Here is an 18,914-nt window from a genome sequence, read left to right on the forward strand (position 1 = left end):
AGTTTGACCTTTTTTCCTTCATGTAAATCTCACATGACCTTCCTCAAAGGCTTCTCCTGATACTGAGGTCAAGGAGAAACACGAGGCAAACAAAAAAAAATTCAATGCAGAGTTCAGACAGATCACTGAGTGCAAACTAGTTGTATAACACACAATATCTACTGGGGAAAAAACATCTTTAACTTAGTGAACCACTGAGAAAACAAACCGGATTTTACTGGAGTTAAACTTTATCTGCTGATACAAACTTAGTCTTAGTGAATGCTGCCATCTCTTGGATGCTCTGCATTACTGCAACGTCTTCAGATGTTTGTTTGCTCCTCCATCTCGACCAACCTTGAGATTGAAAGTTCAATCTTGAATTTGGAAAAAGCAAATAATTCTAGTTTTTAATAAACAAAAACATCAAAACAGACAATTAAATAGGCTTTAGAAAACATGCAGTTTATTTTATTATTCATTTTCCCTCGTAATAAAAATTGCATTCTTTTCCACCACAATAATTTTGTTTTTCTCTAACATTCAACACTGTTACACTTCACAATCCTTCATTTGGTTTATTTCTATAAGACAGGCCAGTAGCAGCACATTTTTCAAGAACCCCATTATAAATATGTACAACATGCAAAACTGTAAACAGCAAAAACTTAACATCACAAGACCTCTACAGTTACATGCAACATGGTCGACCCCTCGTCCAATAAAAAACTTTTGAGCAGTGTCTAACATGGCCTCACGCAGAGGCATCGTGTTGTCCAGAAATGTTTCTTCTTTTACACGCTTTTTTTTTTTTGCTTTTTTTTTTTTTTTTGCTTTTAGAGAGCCCCGATGTGAACCAGATTATTTTTGAAAAGAAAGATCCGGAAAAAAAAAAAAAAGGGAATGAACACACAGATGGGCAGAAGAAAGAAAATATTCATTAGATGACTGTGGTTTGAGGCTGAAAATTGAAGATGAATGAATTGAAGATGTGTTCTACATGTGTTTGTCTTCAGTTTAATAATACAAACGAACCAGTGCTTACTCCTAAAGTTTTCTTAAGACGTGCCACTGATGTTTAGTCAAGTTTATCAAGTTACAGCAGACGTTTCATTTGTGAAGTGACCTGGAATTTAAGTTTAGCTTGTTTTAGTCAAATTACCACTTAAATTAAGTTTGTTAAGTCACTCCCCAACTTCCCCTTCAACTTCAGTAGAAAAATAACACTATAGTGACTGAATTTAGCAACCAGCACATTCACTTGCACAGTGTTTTCTACCACATTAGAATCACAGTACAATTATTCAACAATGATTAAATCAGAGAGTAGGGACTTCTTCCAGTCTGCGCAGCCCATAGTTCACATTCAGCAGCTGCCTTTTAAAGTGCTTTAACAGGGATGGTGAAGATCTGAAACCACAACAGCTTCCTCCTTCTAGTCTCGAGCTCATTGTGGTGAGCCGCCAAGCTGTAGATCAAACAAATGACCCAGCAAATTCGCCCCCTTCAGTCTCTTCTCTCAGTGCTAAGCGTATTAAAGTCTGATCCCGAGTCTTTAGCGACACGTGCATGACTCGGCCACCATGTCCTCCAGCTCCCTGTACTCCACCTTCTTCTTGTGCACAACCAGCACGCTCATGGGCATGTATTTATAAGGCACGCAGGATGGAGGAGGGACGTCCCCGACGCCCAGGTCGTTGATGACCGTTTGGATGATGGCGTGGTTGGGGGAGTGGTAGCCGTAGTGGAGAACCCTCGGGCAGTCGCCTTGACAGAACCGGGGGTTGTACACCGGCGGGGCGATGAAGTAGTGGCCCCAGCCGAGCTCATCGAAGGAGAGGCGGAACGAGTGGAGCTTGCAGCGGTTCTTGGGTATGCTGGTTTTGCGTTTGTAGTTGGGGATGTCAGAGATGATGGAGGCAGAGGGGGAGGTGGAGAAAGACGAGGAGGAGGAAGAAGAGGTAGGGGCGTTTTTCAGAGCGTCCAGCGAAGGATCCTTTGGCTCTGAAGATTGGGAGTCTTTGGAGCGACGGTGGCGGTGAACTGAAGGGTGCCACTGCCCTATTTGTTTCATGATGTCTTCCCCTTCAGCCCCTAACAAGTCCCCCATCCAGTCCTTCACTTCCCTCTCCTCCTCTAAGTACAGAAGAAGAGATGGGACTTCGAGGTGAGGTTCTTCTCTCTGTCTTCCTCGAAGACGAGTCCACCACCACCACCAGAGGCTGCTGTCCTCTTCAGCGAGCCCTGGTTCTGTGCACCAGTACTGTGCAGAGAGGGTCAAGCGCCCCCCCGCGCCCCAGTCCTTCCTCTGCAGGACGTGTCCGGTGATGTCTGTCTCTGTCCACTGCTGATGGGGCTCCAGGGTGACCAGGCTCTCCGGGCCGACCGAGGTGATCTGAGCTGTGCAGCGGGGCGGCTCATGGGCCTGGGTGCTGCTGGAAGTTGTGGAGGAGGAGGGAGACGACGAAGAGCGGAGATGGATGAAAGAGGCTCTGATCAGCTGCTCCGTGGGAAGAGTGTCAAGGTTGTACTGTACTGTGAAGGTGTAGTGGTGGTCTGAAGGAGAGATGCAGGAACAGAGGAAGAGAAAGCATGAAATGAGCACTGCAATTACTTAATTCTATTTTTCCAGACAAACCAGAAGCTTCAACATGAGCCTTTACCCACAGAATTCAACCACCAGCAGTTATACCAGCAACCAGAAAACAACCAACAGTCCTGCTATTTAAAGGCTGCTCTGCTGGGTGTTTGGCTGCCAGAATTTATTTTGGTTTTTAAACAATATAATAAAGAACAACAGGAAATCAGAAGTCAAAGTGTTTAAAGTCGATGTGTGACACAAACTAAATTAATGGAGCATTTTTGGACACGAGCGTGCAAATAAAGTTATCCCACTGATAACCACTGCCAGTATAGAAGATCAGATGCAGATATTTAGGTGATTAGTAAACTGGCTCTTTCACCTCTCGACGCTGGTAAGTGGTGCACCGACGACGCCGAGGGTCTCAGCAGGCGGACCGTGTTGGAGCCGAACTTTCGGTGCTGTTTGGGCCTGCCGTCCGGCTCGGCTGCGCTCCTGTACAAACTGAGCATGAACTGCACGTACTGGTCCGCTTTCTGCTCGTCCGTCAGCGGCCGGTGGTGCGCGCCTGTGTGCTTTGCGCTCTGATGACTCCGACGGCTGCGCCTCAGCGTGGGGTGATGAGAGGCCATTGTTCGCCCGGCAACGATTCCGGTGCAGGTGGACCACGACAGGAAGATAAAACAGGACAGGACGCAGACACGCAGTAAGCTGTGTTTAGTGCGGGTCGCCCTCATGTTGGTTATAACACCTCTGGTGCTAGTGAGCTCCACCAACGAGGGCATAACTGGCAACCATCCTCAGCACGGCCGAGGGCGCGATTTACAGGCTCGCCTGATCGCTGGCCATTTTGAACATGACAACCAACTTCCTGAAATTGACGGTGACCCCAATTAACCATTCGGCTGTGGTTGAGCCGCCCACAGGAGCGCGAGGAAGCCACGTGTTTAGTGCGTAAAGGTGCGTAAAAGTGGCACGACACCACCCTTTCTGTGTATTCATTTCACTTCAGCAGCTACATGGTTCTGCATGGAATAAGAAACCTGAAATGTTTTTGGTCCTATTTAATTAATCATTTTCATTTTCCAAGAGGACATTTTTCTCAAAACAATAGCAACAACAACAACAACAACAACAACAACAACAACAACAACAAAAACACAGTCAAACACATAAAAAAGATGTCATCTGTAAACGTAAATAGCTTTATGGAATTGTAACACCACGGCTGAAGTGCCTTGTTTGTAAATTTCAATAAATCACACACAGGCACACACATACATAAACACATCGGCGCCACCAGGTGGTAGAAGGACGCCACTGCACCAATTTCCACCAGGATGCATTCATTTTTCTGCAAATAAAAACTTACTCCATCATAATGATTTGAAATATCCTGTAGTCACATGAAAATTCTACACATTGTGGCTTTAAGGGAAAATGATAAGTGCTAATTTCCCCAAAAAACTACAAGATATTCGTAACACTACTCCGCTTCAGCCCTAAGAGTAATGTGTTACTGACTCTCTTTGTGTTTAGTACCATCTTGAATATTTTCATGCACTGTGGTGTAGTTTCTGTATTTGGACGACTCCCAGACTTTGGCTATTTTTGAAAAGTCTGGTTGCAGTTTTTTTTTTCTTTTTTGATATGTTGTTTGTTTGTACTTGGATAATTTGAAGCCTTTGGGATCACCCAGCTTCTGCTAAATGAATTGTTCTCAGCAGGGAGGAGTTGAACAAACAACATCCTGTTTCTGTTTTAACCTGAAATGTAAAACCTGCTAAAATGAGAAGAAATGAAAGAAACACGTGCTGGAGAAACCATTTCTTTTTTTCTTTTGTCAGTTAAACATGATCTCGCATGAAAGCAGCTCTCACCACCAAACCAAATATTACAGTTCAGAGAAAAAAAAACCTTAGAAGGAAAAAAAAGGTTGTCTGATCTGACCAGAACAAACTCCTCACCGTCTGGACCAAAACTGAGATGTCTGGGCATGTTTGCATCTGTCTCCCTTTCTCTTTGATTCTCTCTATCTGTCGCTCTTCACTTGTTCTTTCTCTCGACACAAGCAAGGATAGTCACTCGTTCACGCACTCAGTTAAGTGGCACTGCAGTGTGGTGGCATTCCACAACAGTGATTATCTCCAATCCCGATCTTTTCAGGCCGCAGAGAGAGTGTGGGAAAACTCCAAACTATGGTAGACCGAGAGAAAATGGCCAGAAGAGCTGCTGAGGCAGAAACACATTTTAAATGTTTATTACACCATTAGAGGCAGAAACAACTGTTTCAGCTTCAGCTTTAAAAACCAGAAATTCTGTAGCAAGTTCCACTTTGAGATTTGGGCTGAAGGACTGTGTGTATTATTTACATGTATAATGCTTAAATAAACTCACACGAATTGTGTTACTGCAGCTGATTATCGCTGGAGTGAAAATTAACAAAAATGGCAGTAGGTTTGTCTTATGTAACACTCTGAGAGCTTGTAATTGCTTGTTTAAATGTGTCTTAATATGGTGGTTAGACAAGCAGACTGGTATTGGATTGGTAAGACTTTAGAAATGCGTGGGACGTGACACCAAATGTTGTTGTTGGCCTGTAGGTCCATGTACTGTAGGTGCTCATGCTGCAGGTCTGCAAACCCTCAGTGTGGATGGACGACAGCTTGGACAATCTCTGCTTTTTTATTTTGCATTTTGTAATAGTCCTGATTCAGTTCTGGCTGCTTCGAATGACCAGAGGTGCTTGTGATCACAACTTTTGTGTAAAATGAACACAATGAACACCATCATCAGAAACACATGGGATAACAGATAATAGTTTTGCTTTACTATTTGTTTGCTTCAGATATGAGGATGAAACCTATAATGTTCACTTGGTCAGTGCCTAAAATGCAGCAGTTTCTTGGCTCTACTTGCCGCCCTGGCCTTCCCTAAAGCTCCCACAATACAGCGGTTGTTGCCCTGGTAGCCACGCCCCACAAGCGTTTCTTATTGGATGTTTGCAGCCAGAACCTCTCGACTATTGGCTGACCTTTCTATCAATCACATCCCGCCGTTCGAAAGGTGGGCGGGGTCTGCCTACCTCACTTTGGGAAAAGTTTTCCCAAAGTTTGCAGCTGCGTCAAAGCGGCGACAGTAACACCGGAAATTGGCTATCAAAGTAAAAGCGTTAAACTTTATTTTTTGTGGAAATGAGCGGGTCATTAGCTAAAGATATGACATTAAACAACTGGAAGCATTATGTGATCAAATACCGCGCGAGGTTTAAACCGTAAAACATCCCATCGTCCACTTTTCGTTCACGTTTCGATTAAAAAAAAAAATCTTCACCGGAAGTTGTAACAGACAACTTGGAACTTCACAAAGTTCGTCAAAGTTTCTGCCCTCCCCCTCCTCCGCTTACACTCCCTCCGTCCCTGCACACATCCATCCATCCGCTCGTTGTTGTCGTTACAGCGGTGATGGAGAAGCCGAGAAGCCGCTACCGGCGCCGCTAAGCTAGCACCGACTCAGCCCCGCTAACACACCGACAGAGGCAGAGAGAGAGAGAGACGGGCAGTGAGAGGGGAAGAAGAGTAAAATAACGGATAACGGAGGGAGAGGATGGAAACGGTCGAGCAGCTCGTCTCTTTCCACCACATTCAGGTCCAGTTGAGCGGGGGCGCGCCTTGGGGGTTCACGCTGAAAGGAGGACTGGAGCACGGCGAGCCGCTCATCATCACCAAAGTAAGTTCACCGCAGCAACTGTCAGTGCGAGCATTCATATATCTGTGCAAAATCTCAGTTACAGCGACTTAAACTGCAGTGTAACTTTAGTACCTGCACTCCACTGCATTTGACTGCCTCAGGTACAAGATACTTTACACATGTATGATGTTTGCATGCAACACATATGAAGAGTTGAGCATTAACTAACGATTATTTTCATTATTGATTAACCTGGCAGTATATTGTTTGATGAATCGTTTTGTCTGTATGTTTTGGTGTTAAACATTTCATGCTTCTAGTTTCTCCAAATGTGAGGATTTGCTTGTTTTTCTTTTAAAGTTTTTTTTTTTAAACAATATTGCTGTTTGGACAAAACAATCAAACATGGCCTCTGACTGTGATTTTGGTCTCTGGGTAGTTCTGATGGAATTTCTCACTGTTTTTAAACATTTTTACAAACCAAACAATCAATCGATTCATCAAGAAAATAATCAGGAGGTGAATCCACAAAGAAAATAACCAGCAACAGTAAAATCCTGCAATTATTCAGTGATATTAACATATATAACAGACACAGGAGTGTCTGTAGTTGGAGTGTGTTTATACTGCACTGTGTTAAATCCACGTAGTATCCTCTTAATGTTTCTGTGTATATTTACAGTTTTGGCTTCATCTTTTTATAGCATCACCCTCAAATTCACAATGGGAATCGTATTTTGAAAGGATGTGGTTGTTGCAACACTCCAGCTCCATCAAAACAACAGTTGTGGTCAGTTTGTAGACTTGTAAGACGGCTCCCTCATTCGTACGTGCCACTGCATTTAAACTTTTCAACTCAAAAAGTCTGTGCAAGCTGCTTTTCCTGCTCCCCTACTCTGCATTTACACTTTAGATTTGAAGCTTCACTCTTCCTCCTCCTCTTCTGCAGAGAATAAAAAGTTATTGCCCAAAGCTAAAGCAAATATCCGGCGCTGGTTGATGTTTGTCAGCTGTCACAGTCTATGAATAAAAAGCACTATATAATCTAATGCAGCGGTTGAGTCCTCGAGCTTGGAGGTCAAAGGGTTCCCACAGGGGTGCTAAAAGGGGTTCCCCGGGGGATCCCCCAACGAAACGAGGCTCTGTTCATCTTCCTGTTACTTCATTTGCTGGACGGTAAAGTGTTGACAGACGACTAAAACCTCTCCAGTGGGGTGGGCTGTCTGTGGGACGTGGGAATCCTTGAAATGAAAAGATTGTTGTGTTTTCTCTGTGCTTGTTTGTTGGAGTATGGGAGCTGTGGTCTGCTGTTACTTCAGGTTAGTCTGTCTTTTAGGTGTGTGTACCGTGGAAGTGTGAGGGCTTTGTCAGAGGTTTAGTGTGCGCTTACAGATTTTGACGTGACCTCGTCTTGTGCGATAAAGTCGCGGGGGCCGATGTTTCCTCCCGGCCTCTTCTCACGGTTTCACGCTGCGGGCGGAGAGCTGCTGGAAATAAGGAGGGTGTATCTTTTGAATTACTGCAAGTAATTATTGGTGTGTGTTCTGCTGGGGGTGGTCTCCCTGTGTGTGTGTGTGTGTTCAGTCCAGTGCATAAGTAGGCCGACTGACATACAGCCTCTGCTCCCTCCGTCTTTCCCTCGCTGTCTCTCGCCCACTCTGTTGAAAAGTCGCAGCAGCGGTGGTGTAAATGTTGGCCGGTGTGCGTCCATGTTCACCACAGCGGGGAATGGAAAAGCCTGGCTCAGTCATCTGGAAACACACACACACTAAGTCACACACAGTAACACAGCCCCTGGGAAAATGTGACTGGGACTGCGACAGGAGATAAAAATCAAACTGTGGTCTATGGCTGTTTTGTGTCCAGTGGCTAGTTAAAACTTACACACACACACACACATACACACACACGCATGCACACACACACACACAGAAACACAAACAGTAAAGTAGCTCAGGTGCTGAACAGGAACTGTGGCGCAGAAAAGTGTTTAATGATTAAGTGTTAAGTCCTTGAAGGAAAGAGGAGAAATAAAGGAACATGGAGAGAAGGTAAGCTGAGGTTTACGTGTGTGTGTGTGTGTGTGTGTGTGTGTGTGTGTGTGTGTGTGTGTGTGTGTGTGAAAGAGAAGAGTGTGTAGTGTGTTTTAAGTTTAGGGCGAGGGTGACAGAGAGTTTCCATCAGCCTCCAAACAGAGGTTTACAGTGATTGTATGGACCACAGCTGGATACAGTCATAATCCCCTGACTTCCAAGAGAGAGGGATGAGCGAATGAGTGTGTGTGTGTGTGTGTGATTGGTCAGATTAAAAAAAAAAACGTGGGCACATTTAGTGGCTAATTTTAAGGTAAGGAAAGATTTTATTGACTCCTGAGGGGAAATTCATATACCCGTCATTCCTGAAAATCACGCATGAACAAAATAAGACATCTGAAGACGTCTCCTTGGGACACGGTACGGTTTAAATATGAGGATCATGGTTCACATTCTCAGACGTCTCCCCAAGAAGACAGTTGCCAGTCAAGGTGCAAAGTAGGTGTGAATGTTGGATCGTCAGCTTTTGGAAAGTTACAGAAATTGTTCCTGAAGCTTTTCATGCGTCCGTCCATCTGTCAAGTGCTTCAGACGGAGTATAATTTTCCCTCACGCAAAGAAAATCAGACCCTGCTTTCCCCAGCTACTGCCTCCAACTCCTCATTGGGGATCCCAAGGAATTCCCAGGTCAGATGAGACATACATCCCCTCCAGCATGCTCTGGGTGTTCATGTTTTGGGGAGTGTGTTCGTGGCCTTTATGAGAGAGTGTACGCGGCTGGAGGGGGAAGGGTGGCCTACCCAGTCTGAGACAGCAGAGGGATATAAGCCATTTGGTCAACATTCCTCCAGGAGCATAACAAATTAGTACTGTGTGGTGTGTGTGTGTGTGTGTGTGTGTGTGTGTGTGTGAAAGGGTGTGGAGGCTGTGTGCATGTACATGTGTGTGCATTTCCCATACATGCAATTCTCCAAAGTGAGTGCTTGTTTTCCAGTCAGTGATCATCTGTGTGATGGCACAGTGAGTTTATCTATAAAGATAAATACAAGTAAACAAACATTAACTTTACATGCAAGTTTACAGCCTTAAAGACATGCAGACATATTTCAGGGTAATTTATCATTTAAAACACTACCAGTCTTCAGTCCCATGTGTTTCCTGACGTCTCGTATGTCTCTTGTGTCCTTTGTCAAAGGCGGTTGAGATGACTAAGTGGTGAGTTCCCTCCATTGTTGTGTTTGACAGAGCAGCTGCTGCTGAGCTGTCAGCTCACTTTCAAATGTGGTTTTATGATCTACTGCGAGCTCCCTGGTGATTTGTGCTGGGGACATGTTTCTGTGGCTCCTCGACAGTTTTTGGCTGCACCGTGGCATCTGATGTTAAGGCGGCGTTCACACGGGACGCTTCGGCATCCGACAAACCGATCCGACAGCTCTCACTGTGGTGTCGTTAAATTACATTTGGCTGATGAGATTGTATAGATTGTATAGTATTTTTAATCACGTTATAGAGACGAGGGGAGCAACATGTACGACTGATTTAATGACACACAAACAAGGCAGAAGTCTGAATAGACAGTACGTTTGTACAGCTTTCACTGCTGCTGATGCACGCAGCAGCCATCTTGGATTTTTGAGGTCGGGGTCGGCGAGGTGCCTCCGACTTTCCGGGTCAGAAATCTGACTTCAGGTCTCTGCAAATCTCTTTGATGTGAAGCCGAACTGGAGAAACCTGCTGAACAGAATTAGGGATTTTATTCCAAATTTTCAAGTGCCAGACAAATACTGAAGATCACAACAAAACCTTTAGCGTGTGAACAGTGCTGACATGTTAATTAACCTTCTGTTGGAAGTGGAATGGTGAGAGCCTCTTTTGGTCTTGTCTAAATATCAATTAAAAATCTCTACATGTGGATACGAAGCGTGTGTTGGATGCGTCTCCAGAAGAATTTGTTGTTTTCTGTTTGTGGTTGAACTTTTCTTCTTCCTCCTCTTACTCTGTCGGACATCGGGCCGTGTTTCTTGTGGGGAGCACTCCTTCAGAGTATGTTTCGGGAATTTGATTCTTCCAGAACAGGCAACAGAGATGAAGACGATAATCTTTCTCTCTCGTCCTGCTGTTGACAGCAACAGAAATCCCGGGATTTTGCAGAAGAATGTTTTGACATGTGGTTGAAGGTATGCAACCAACTGTCCTGAGTGGGTAAACAGCTCTGTGTGTGTGTGTGTATGTGTGTGTGTGTGTGTGTGTGTGTTATTCCCTACATTCCTGTAAAGGTAGCCTCCAGTAGCAATCTGCTCTGCGGGGGGTAGATGAGGATGCCATCAGATAGAGATGCTATTGTCCCTGCTGTGTGTGTCTGTGTGTGTGTGTGTTTCCGTGTCCTCTGCCCTGACTTGCTTTTCTAACTGTCCTAACTAACCAAAAACATGTGTTGTGCGGCAACATAGTGCACCGAAGTGCATATTGATGAGAGAGACAGAAAGAGTTCTGCATTTAGAGCAGGATGAAAAAGGAAAACTCACTTTGTTTCTGCTGATCATTTAATCAGAAGCCAAAACGCCACAAAACTCATTAGTTCCTGCTTCTCATTAGTATTTGCTGTTTTTCCTGAATCTTCTGTAACAGGACTGTTGTGTTGAATTGATTTTATGTTTTCAATTAAGTATTTCGTATAGAAAGTATCAGAAAAACCAACAGTCGAAACCTAAAGAGGCTCAGTTCGTGTTATTAAAAAAAAACTGCAAATGCTCTCGTTTGAGCAGCTGGAACCAGAGAACGTTTGTTTTGGGCCAAATCCAGCAAATTAAGTACCTGTCAGATCAAGTAACTTCATCCCATTAATCCAAAAATGATAGAAAAATCAGTTATTGCCATAAATCAGTCCCACATAGAGATTAATGAGCAACAATTCCCACAATTCTCTGGCCTTATAAATCCAAAGAATGATAAAGAACGTGTTGCAAAACATCTGTCCATAAACAGATTTCATTCTGTATGTTGTCTCTTTATATAAACTGTGTATGGTCATATAGCCCAGCAGTGTTTGGAGTTACAGCTGCATTAAACTGTCATCAAAAAGCAACGAGAGCCTGGCCAACTCCTGAGCACCAGACTGAGTTTTCAGTCCTCTGCGTCGTCGTCATCCAGTGTTAAGATGCTTTAAAACTTCCCACGAGGTGAAACAAACCTGTCTTATTCAATAAAACTCAAACATGAATGCAAGAAGAAATGCGTTCCGTTGGTATTTTAACAGAAGATCAGGCTGACACATGGGTTTGAACTGCACACTGCAGGTTGAGTGATGGAGGGAAAATACAGCGCGATCGCACAGTGTGTCGGTTTGCACTCCTGAGATCATGGGTGGATCAGTTGCAGAACGGTGTAGGTTGTGAATAGGTGAAGTTACAGACTCAGTGTGTGTGTGTCTGTGTGTGTGTGTGTGTGTTTGGGTGGGGTTGGAATGTCCCTATCTGTGATCTGTGGAGCCTTTAGCTGTTTCTTTTAGGCTATGTCTGGAGGCACACACACACACACACACTCACACTATAATAACAACCCCTCTTTGTGTAAGTACATCAGTATAGTGACCCTCAGACACACACAACATTGTTGTTATTGCAGTTGTGTGTGTGTGTGTGTGTGTAATGGAAAAAGAGAAGATGCTTTAGATACGTGGGAGATAAAAGTCGTACTTAAATCTTTTGTGTGTTTTTTGTGTTTGTGTGTGTGTGTGCGTGTTGCTGGGGGGTGAAGGAGTCCCTGACCCGAGGCTGCTGCAGTGGTTATTGTTTTTGTCCGACGTTCTGCGTTTGCCCCCCCCCCCCCTCCCTCACCCTCTCACCGGGGGGCAACACACTCACATGCACACGCACTTCAGCCGTGTTTGCTTTACTCACATTACACCAAACTGCATCTTTATGTGATGGAGAACAGTTTCTGAAGCTCCTGTTAGATTTTCTGTTCTGCTCATTTGCAAATTATCTGACTTTAAACAATCGATCGACCAGATGAGAAGATAATTGGATAATTGGTAGATGAAGCCACACTGCTGTAGTAATTTACTCTCAGTCCATGTTGTCCAGTGGGAATGCTGGAATCATTTTCTTTAATCCCACCTTGTTCCTGGTTTTCGGTTTCTCTCCATAACATTTTCCACCGACCGCACTGCAGCTATTACGTGTAACGCTTCGGCATTAGAAGCAGTTTCCGAGCTATTATGTTGGATTAAGAAGGGCTGTTAGAGGCATCATTTCTTTCTGTGCATCTGTGTTTATATGTTTACAGTTTATTGCAACGTGGCCGTGTCTCAAACCAAAGAATGTACCACACACACACACACACATTCCACCATGCAATGTGGTCCACTTTCGCAGCCACCCTGGCAAGTCGACTCCACAGCTTGAGGTCCAACATGACACAAAACTGTCTTTGTTTTCTGGATCTTCTTTTGTCGTCGTCCCTCTCGTCTGCCCTCGGTGGCATCTGACGCAAACACCCCACCCCCCTCGCCGATCCTTGTCAGGGGACGCGGGTTACTCTGCAGATGTTGTTAGGTGGGATTTTGCAAGTCATAACTTCCCTCACGTTCTCTGTGTGTTGGATGTGGGACGAATGGAACTTCTGAGTCGGGGAACCAAACTCTAAAAGGAGTTTTAGTTGAATTTGGGTTTTTGGGGTTTTTAAAGCTGCTGATAATCAATATTCAGTGTTGCATAAATAAATAGGATTTCGTGTCTTTGCCTGAATTTAATTCTTTACAAATAGCAAGACAGTGCATTAGAAAACTGATCTCCTTGGATCTTATTGATCCGTTTTTATCATGAAGAACAGGTTTGAACCACTGAGGGACGGAAACGTGCAGACGGTGCTGAGTTTGCTTTAGGGCTGGAGGGATGGTCGGGGTGTGATAGGGACGGATGGGAGAGTGAAATGTAGGAAAGATGGATGAACCGGGACAGACAGGGGGAAAGAAATGTAAGGAGCACGGAGGAAGAGGATGAATTAAGGAGGATAAAAAGGTGAATGAGAAGAAAGGCCAAGACAGGATGTATCGTGCATAAAAATATGGCAAACAGACACGGGCAGAAACGATTTGATTAACATAGAGAAGAGGGAGCGGGGGTTGTCTTCAGCTGCTTTAGCTGTAGACTGATAGATGGACAATAGATGGAGAGATAAAATCAGGACAGCCAGGGAAGAGTCCATGGTTTTAGATTCCTGGACACTCAGCTGCCAAACGGATGCTCTCCTGCCTCTTTGTCTGCTGAGAGCTGTCTGTGTTTTCCAGAGTGTGGACAGAATTTGAAACTCTTTCAGTGTTAAAAGCAGTGAGACAGAACAAATAACAGAAATAACAACAACAGCATCACTCATTTTAAACTAAATTAACGGAATAGGTTTTTAGGGGCCTTTAAAGCGAACAGAGTCCTGGAACGTCATAAAAGGATCCTGCCAGGTAGCTTTCCACATGCAGTGTGAGTTAGTTTGTCTGTGTTAATTGCAGAGTTGTTTATACTCTCTTGAATGTGATCATCAGTGTCAGCTCAAATCTGTCTGCAGCAGTGAAATTAACTGTGGTTGCTGATTTTTGTGGTCAGGTTTTATTTCACTTGGATAAACACTGACGACAGTTTTGCTGCGCACTCGTCGTAAAAGTGTTCATCAAGTTATTGTTAACTAATTATCGTGTTCATCTGGAACGATAAGGAAACCCCCCCTTTCTAAGCCTCACAGCGGGGGCTGGCAGTAGGTAACTGCGACTGACGGCGGGTACGACACTTTTAGGATGTTGAGGGCTGAGTTAAGCTCGGTCTCATCCAGTTTTTTTTTGTGATGTTATTATTGTTACTAAAATTTGGCCTCAGCTTTTCCGATGCGATACTTTATGGCTCTCCTAAAAATACTTGAATAGAAGCCCACAAAAAAAAAAAAAACATGATGGAGGGAAAGAGTTTGAAAGCTGGCGAAGCAGCTTTGATCTGACCGAAGTAAAAATATACACAATGCACTCACATAAACACACAAAACACATCCAGCCACGAAACCACAGCACAGACTGAGGTAAAGTCAGGGAGAGGCAGACTTTAGGTGAGAGGGTAAGGTCATGTAGTGCAGAGTTAATATTTCACCCGTATTTAAGAGTGTGTGGGAGATAAATGGACACACACGCACGCACACACTAACACAAAGTCTTTTTTTTTATGACATTGATGGATCAATTAGGCCGCTGACCTTTTAACCTTTGCTATTGTCAGCGCTGGTCACCGGATCTAATGGCTTCCATACTCCACCAGAAACACAGAGCCAGGGGTGTGTGTGTGTGTGTGTGTGTGTGTGTGTGTGTGTGTGTGTGTGTGTGTATTGTGTGTGTTTCTGTGAGCTTGCAGCCTCCACATGTCCTTACAAAACCTCTCAAAGCTGAACTGTTTTTATTTGTGTGCTTGACTCGTCCCCATATCAACCCTGAGAGCACCAGGCCATCCCCACAATGGGCTTTTTCCCTTTTGTTGTGTACATGTACACAAGTCCGTCCGTGCATGTGTGTGTCTGAGTGTACACATGTGTGTGTGTGTGTGTGTGACTGTCACTTAAGTGTATGAGTAAGGTTAAGTGTCACGGTTTGAGTGTCAGGTTTATGGTGGATTAGAAGCAGCCAGTGTTGTGAGTGAGGGGGTTATTGTTGTGGTGGATTATGGGAGTTGGAGGCCGGGTGTGTTTCATGATGTATAGATCTAAATGACGGCTGAGGGTTAAGGTTCGACAGGTCGGCGTTTCTTCAGGGTTGCGGGGTTAGCGCGCCGCCGCTGTGCTCCTTTGCTGAGGATTCTGGGTAGTGGAGCTTTGATGTGGCCGACCGCTCGGAGTCTGTAATGAGAGGCTTGTTTTCGCAGATTAAGTGGGGATTTTAATGGTATTACTGGAGCTTAAGGTGGTAAGAACATCTTTGGTGTTAAGCGTTGGGTTTTCTGCTCTGGATTTCCCAAAGATCACCTGTCAGTCAAACGCTGTGGGCGGCACGGTGACGTCTGTTTTCTTTGAATTTCTTCGTCTTTTCATCCTTGGCAGCTAAAGTTCTTCCTTTTCAGTGGTGTTTTCTTGCTGGGAAAGAACTGAGCTGAACTAAATTGTAGCTGCTGACCAAAAACATCCATTCAGCCGTTTACGTCCTCTTCCTCAGTTTGCTCTTTTGAATTTAACACAAGATTAAAGCTTTTAGAAACGCTGGGTGTTCATATGATGGACATATGATGGATCCATCATGGATTTTGCTTTTCTGTGCATGTTATTTCAGATATATCGAAGCCTTTGGTGTGTGTGTCCTCCTGAACTTGTACGGCGCCTGAGTCGGGAACTGTGTGTTTATTGTCTGTATGTGATCGTGCGAAGCAAAAAACAAGTACCACTGCATTTTTCTGGCACCTCTTCAAGCACGAGAAGGAGGAGAGACTTTTTAATTTGAATTTGAAATATTTAGTCTCGCCCTGGGAGTGCAGCTAATAAAAATATACGAGTGAGGAGACCCACCAGAAAGTGGTCACAGGACGGTTTAAATAATTACTGAAAATATTCCGGATCAAAAATAAACATAAGAAACCAGTGAGCCGGCTGAGTGTTTAGATATATAGGTCTGTATATAAGTGGAGGAATGCTTGAATTGTCTTTAATAAATGTCAAATAGACACATCACATTACTTTGCTGTGTGGAAAGTACAGACAGAGTAAAATCATTTCTTAACGTTTTTCGTCACAGGTGAAAGATTTTTCATGGAGAGTGAACTGGGGAAGGAGAAGATGTTGGATGAAAAAGAAAAAAAATCTGAAATGTGTGGGCTTCCTGTGTGGAGGCCAGAGGTTCATATCAGTGAAGGAGAGTCTGTCCGACTTGTGGTCAGTCGGAGCCGCGCAGGACAAACAGATCAGGGAAACATGGAAGAGCGTTCCTCCTCCGGCTAAAACAGAACACACACTGTTAACCTAAGAGAGAGAGAGAGAGGGCGAGGTGACTTATGTTCACAAGCAAGTGAGCGTTTACTCACATGTTCTTCTTCGTCCATGTGACTGAGCTCGAGGGATGTTTCTGTGGTTTCCAGTCTGAATCCAGGACGTTAGTCATGGCTCCACAAAAGTCTGTCAGCTGCGACTAAACATTTTCATTTGTCGCACCGGTGCACCTCACAATCAGCAGGGCCTGTCTCTGTGTGTGGATGTGTTACTCTCTGTCTCTGAGCCTGATGTTCTTCTTCCCATGTGCAGCCACGGCCACACCTCCCGGTGCACCGGTTTAGTCAATGTAAAAAGTTAGTGTAGAGCCCTGTTAGTGATTAATCCATGATTAATCCAGTTTCTTTTTCTTTCGCTTTTCTCTTCTCTCGTTCCATTGCTTCCTCCTCTCCCCTCCTCTCCTCTCCTCTCCTCTCCTCTCCTCTCCTTTCCTTTCCTTTCTTCTCCTCTCTTCTTCTTGTTCTCACTCTCGTATTGAATTTACTCCAACTGTGTCAGTGACCCAGGGTCTCCACTCCTCTGAGGGGCCACAGCGCTGCATCTCCACCCAGAAAGGGCTTCTCTGTCTGGTGCATCATTGTCTTGTTTGCTCCGTTTAATGTTTCCATGGAAAGGCCATTTAAGGACAACACACCCCACTTGCAACATCAGGGATCATTGGAGCTAGACGCCAGCAGTATACATGCAAACACACACACACACTCATGTAGCTGCTGGTGCTTTTGGTGTGAGCGTGGGAGCTTTTTTCTTTTTCCATCTCTGCCGTTCCCCTCCTCCCGCCCTGATAAAGAAGGCCTTGTGTGAGCGTGGGTGTGAGGAAGGGAGGAGAGCCTCACAGGGCTCAGACTGGAGGGCAGAGGTTGATGAAGGGTGTGCGTTTCTGTGTGTGTATGTGGTGAAGTTGTATGAGAAAAAGGCAGCTTATTTGTCGTGTGTGCATATGTTCACATTCCTGTTTTACCCAATCGAGAACAGCAGCTCTGAGCATAGATACACTTATAAAAGTAAAGGTGCCTGATTCACCTGTAAAACCACACAGGGAGCTGAATCCCTGATGATGGCACTGATAGCTGCTGTTAGTAGTTAGTCAGCTGCAGACAAGCATGAGGAAAAAGACTGTAAGAATAATTCTGATGGCACAACAGGTGATTAAAAGGATCAAGAAACTTCTTTAATGAACCGAATCTTTAGAAATAAAGGACTTAAGGGGATCAGATGAATTAAGACGACCTCAGATTGGGCAACAGTTGTTGCTGCCGAGATGTTTCTGCTTGCATGGTAGACAAATGAGTCACTGTGGATCTCAGAGTTGCCAGTTCCAGTTCACATTGCACCAGTTGGCTGTTGGCTGAAAGCTCCTGAACAGGACTAAATGGACCTGGTTATGAGATTGTTTCTCAAACCGTTGTCTCCGACGGCAACGATAAACTTTTAAGCCAACATGGATAAGAAGTTCATAAACATAAACAATACTGTGACGACCGGGCAGCTCCATCTGCTGAGGAAGATCATGGCAGTCAGCTGAAAGCTCCAGAGTCGGTGGTGAGGTTCTTTTTTCAGTCGATTCACTGCTTCCTGCTCGGATAATTTCAGCCTCAACTGAATATGAAAGGTTTTTTTTAAAGCAGCTGTGGGGCAGCTGACTTTTACTGAATACACAGGAAGTCTCATGAGACCAGATGAAATAAATGGCTCGTGTGATCAAGCTGATCTTATTGGAGGCGAGTCAGTGGTTTCTAAAAAAAAATACCTGGTAAAGTCTGACAGAGATCTGAACCGGCCTTTTGTTGAGATGCAAAACGTTACCTGAAAGTTTGTGATGTGTTTAACCCTCTCTGCTAACACAGGGAGCTGAACTCCTGGTTCTGGAGCTGCTCATGTCTTGCTCTTTCCACTCGCACGCTGGGTTTTTGTCGTCATTTTTGCATTCACAGTCCTTGACCTCATTCGAGAGAGTGGGTCAAACAGGGAGTGACTCAGACTTGTGGCTATAAGCAGCTCTCCACCAGCACTGGAAATTAAGGTGATTTCAAACACTGTCAACAAAGGAGACGTGGGCTGCAGAAGAACTGGCAGCATCAGCCTCCAGCTCCTCAGCCTGTTTCCACTTTTATTTCTCATGTGAGACACACAGGGTTTATGTTTTTGGAGCTGAGTGGTGGCGGTGCAGACAATAGCAGGAGCATGGTGTCCCTCCCCCGAGGGTCTTTGTCCTGGGGGGCCGCGGGGGTCCCTGCAGGGTTTCGGAGCATGTGTTGACCTGTCAGGTTGATGGCTCTGTTTAGGACCCCGATGCACCAGGCTGACAGTCAGGAGTCGAGTGCCGTTGTGCATCAATCTGTACATTTCTATCGTTGGGTTTGAATTCTGATCCTGAATGTTTATTAGCTCTTCAAAAAGTATTCAGTCAGGCCCAAACAAGAAGCAGCGTGGCATGAAATGAACATTTAACTGTCGGATTGAATGGTTTTATAAACAGAATCGGAAGTTTTTCCTCCTGAGATTGGACAAGACACTTCGGCAATAACGTTTATTTACTCTAGAACGATGCTTATTTATCATGTCAACAACACCGAGCACGTGAAGAGTCATAGTAAACTATCACAACCAGAAGGTGGCGTTTAATC

At 44.6% G+C, this 18,914-nt stretch overlaps 2 protein-coding genes across 2 annotated transcripts in view; one reads left to right on the plus strand and one right to left on the minus strand.

Annotated features, from left to right (window-relative positions):
- Window positions 1–762: 762 nt before the first annotated feature.
- On the minus strand, window positions 763–3,388 carry bmp15 (bone morphogenetic protein 15). Its single transcript, XM_041031281.1, has 2 exons — window positions 2,943–3,388; window positions 763–2,535 (listed from the first exon to the last, which is right to left on the minus strand). Exons 1-2 carry the CDS (start codon window positions 3,343–3,345, stop codon window positions 1,535–1,537), a joined length of 1,404 nt encoding a protein of 467 aa, XP_040887215.1. The 5' UTR covers window positions 3,346–3,388; the 3' UTR covers window positions 763–1,534.
- Window positions 3,389–6,128: 2,740 nt separating this feature from the next.
- The window catches only part of shroom4 (shroom family member 4), a 49,994-nt gene continuing 37,208 nt past the window's right edge, over window positions 6,129–18,914 (plus strand). The window contains exon 1 of the mRNA XM_041031083.1: window positions 6,129–6,289. Within this exon, the coding sequence (XP_040887017.1) occupies window positions 6,167–6,289 (123 nt within the window). The 5' untranslated portion in view covers window positions 6,129–6,166. The remainder of the gene's footprint in view (window positions 6,290–18,914) is intronic.

Source organism: Toxotes jaculatrix, chromosome 23 (assembly GCF_017976425.1).
Source record: "Toxotes jaculatrix isolate fToxJac2 chromosome 23, fToxJac2.pri, whole genome shotgun sequence".
NCBI classification, from domain to species: Eukaryota; Metazoa; Chordata; class Actinopteri; family Toxotidae; genus Toxotes; species Toxotes jaculatrix.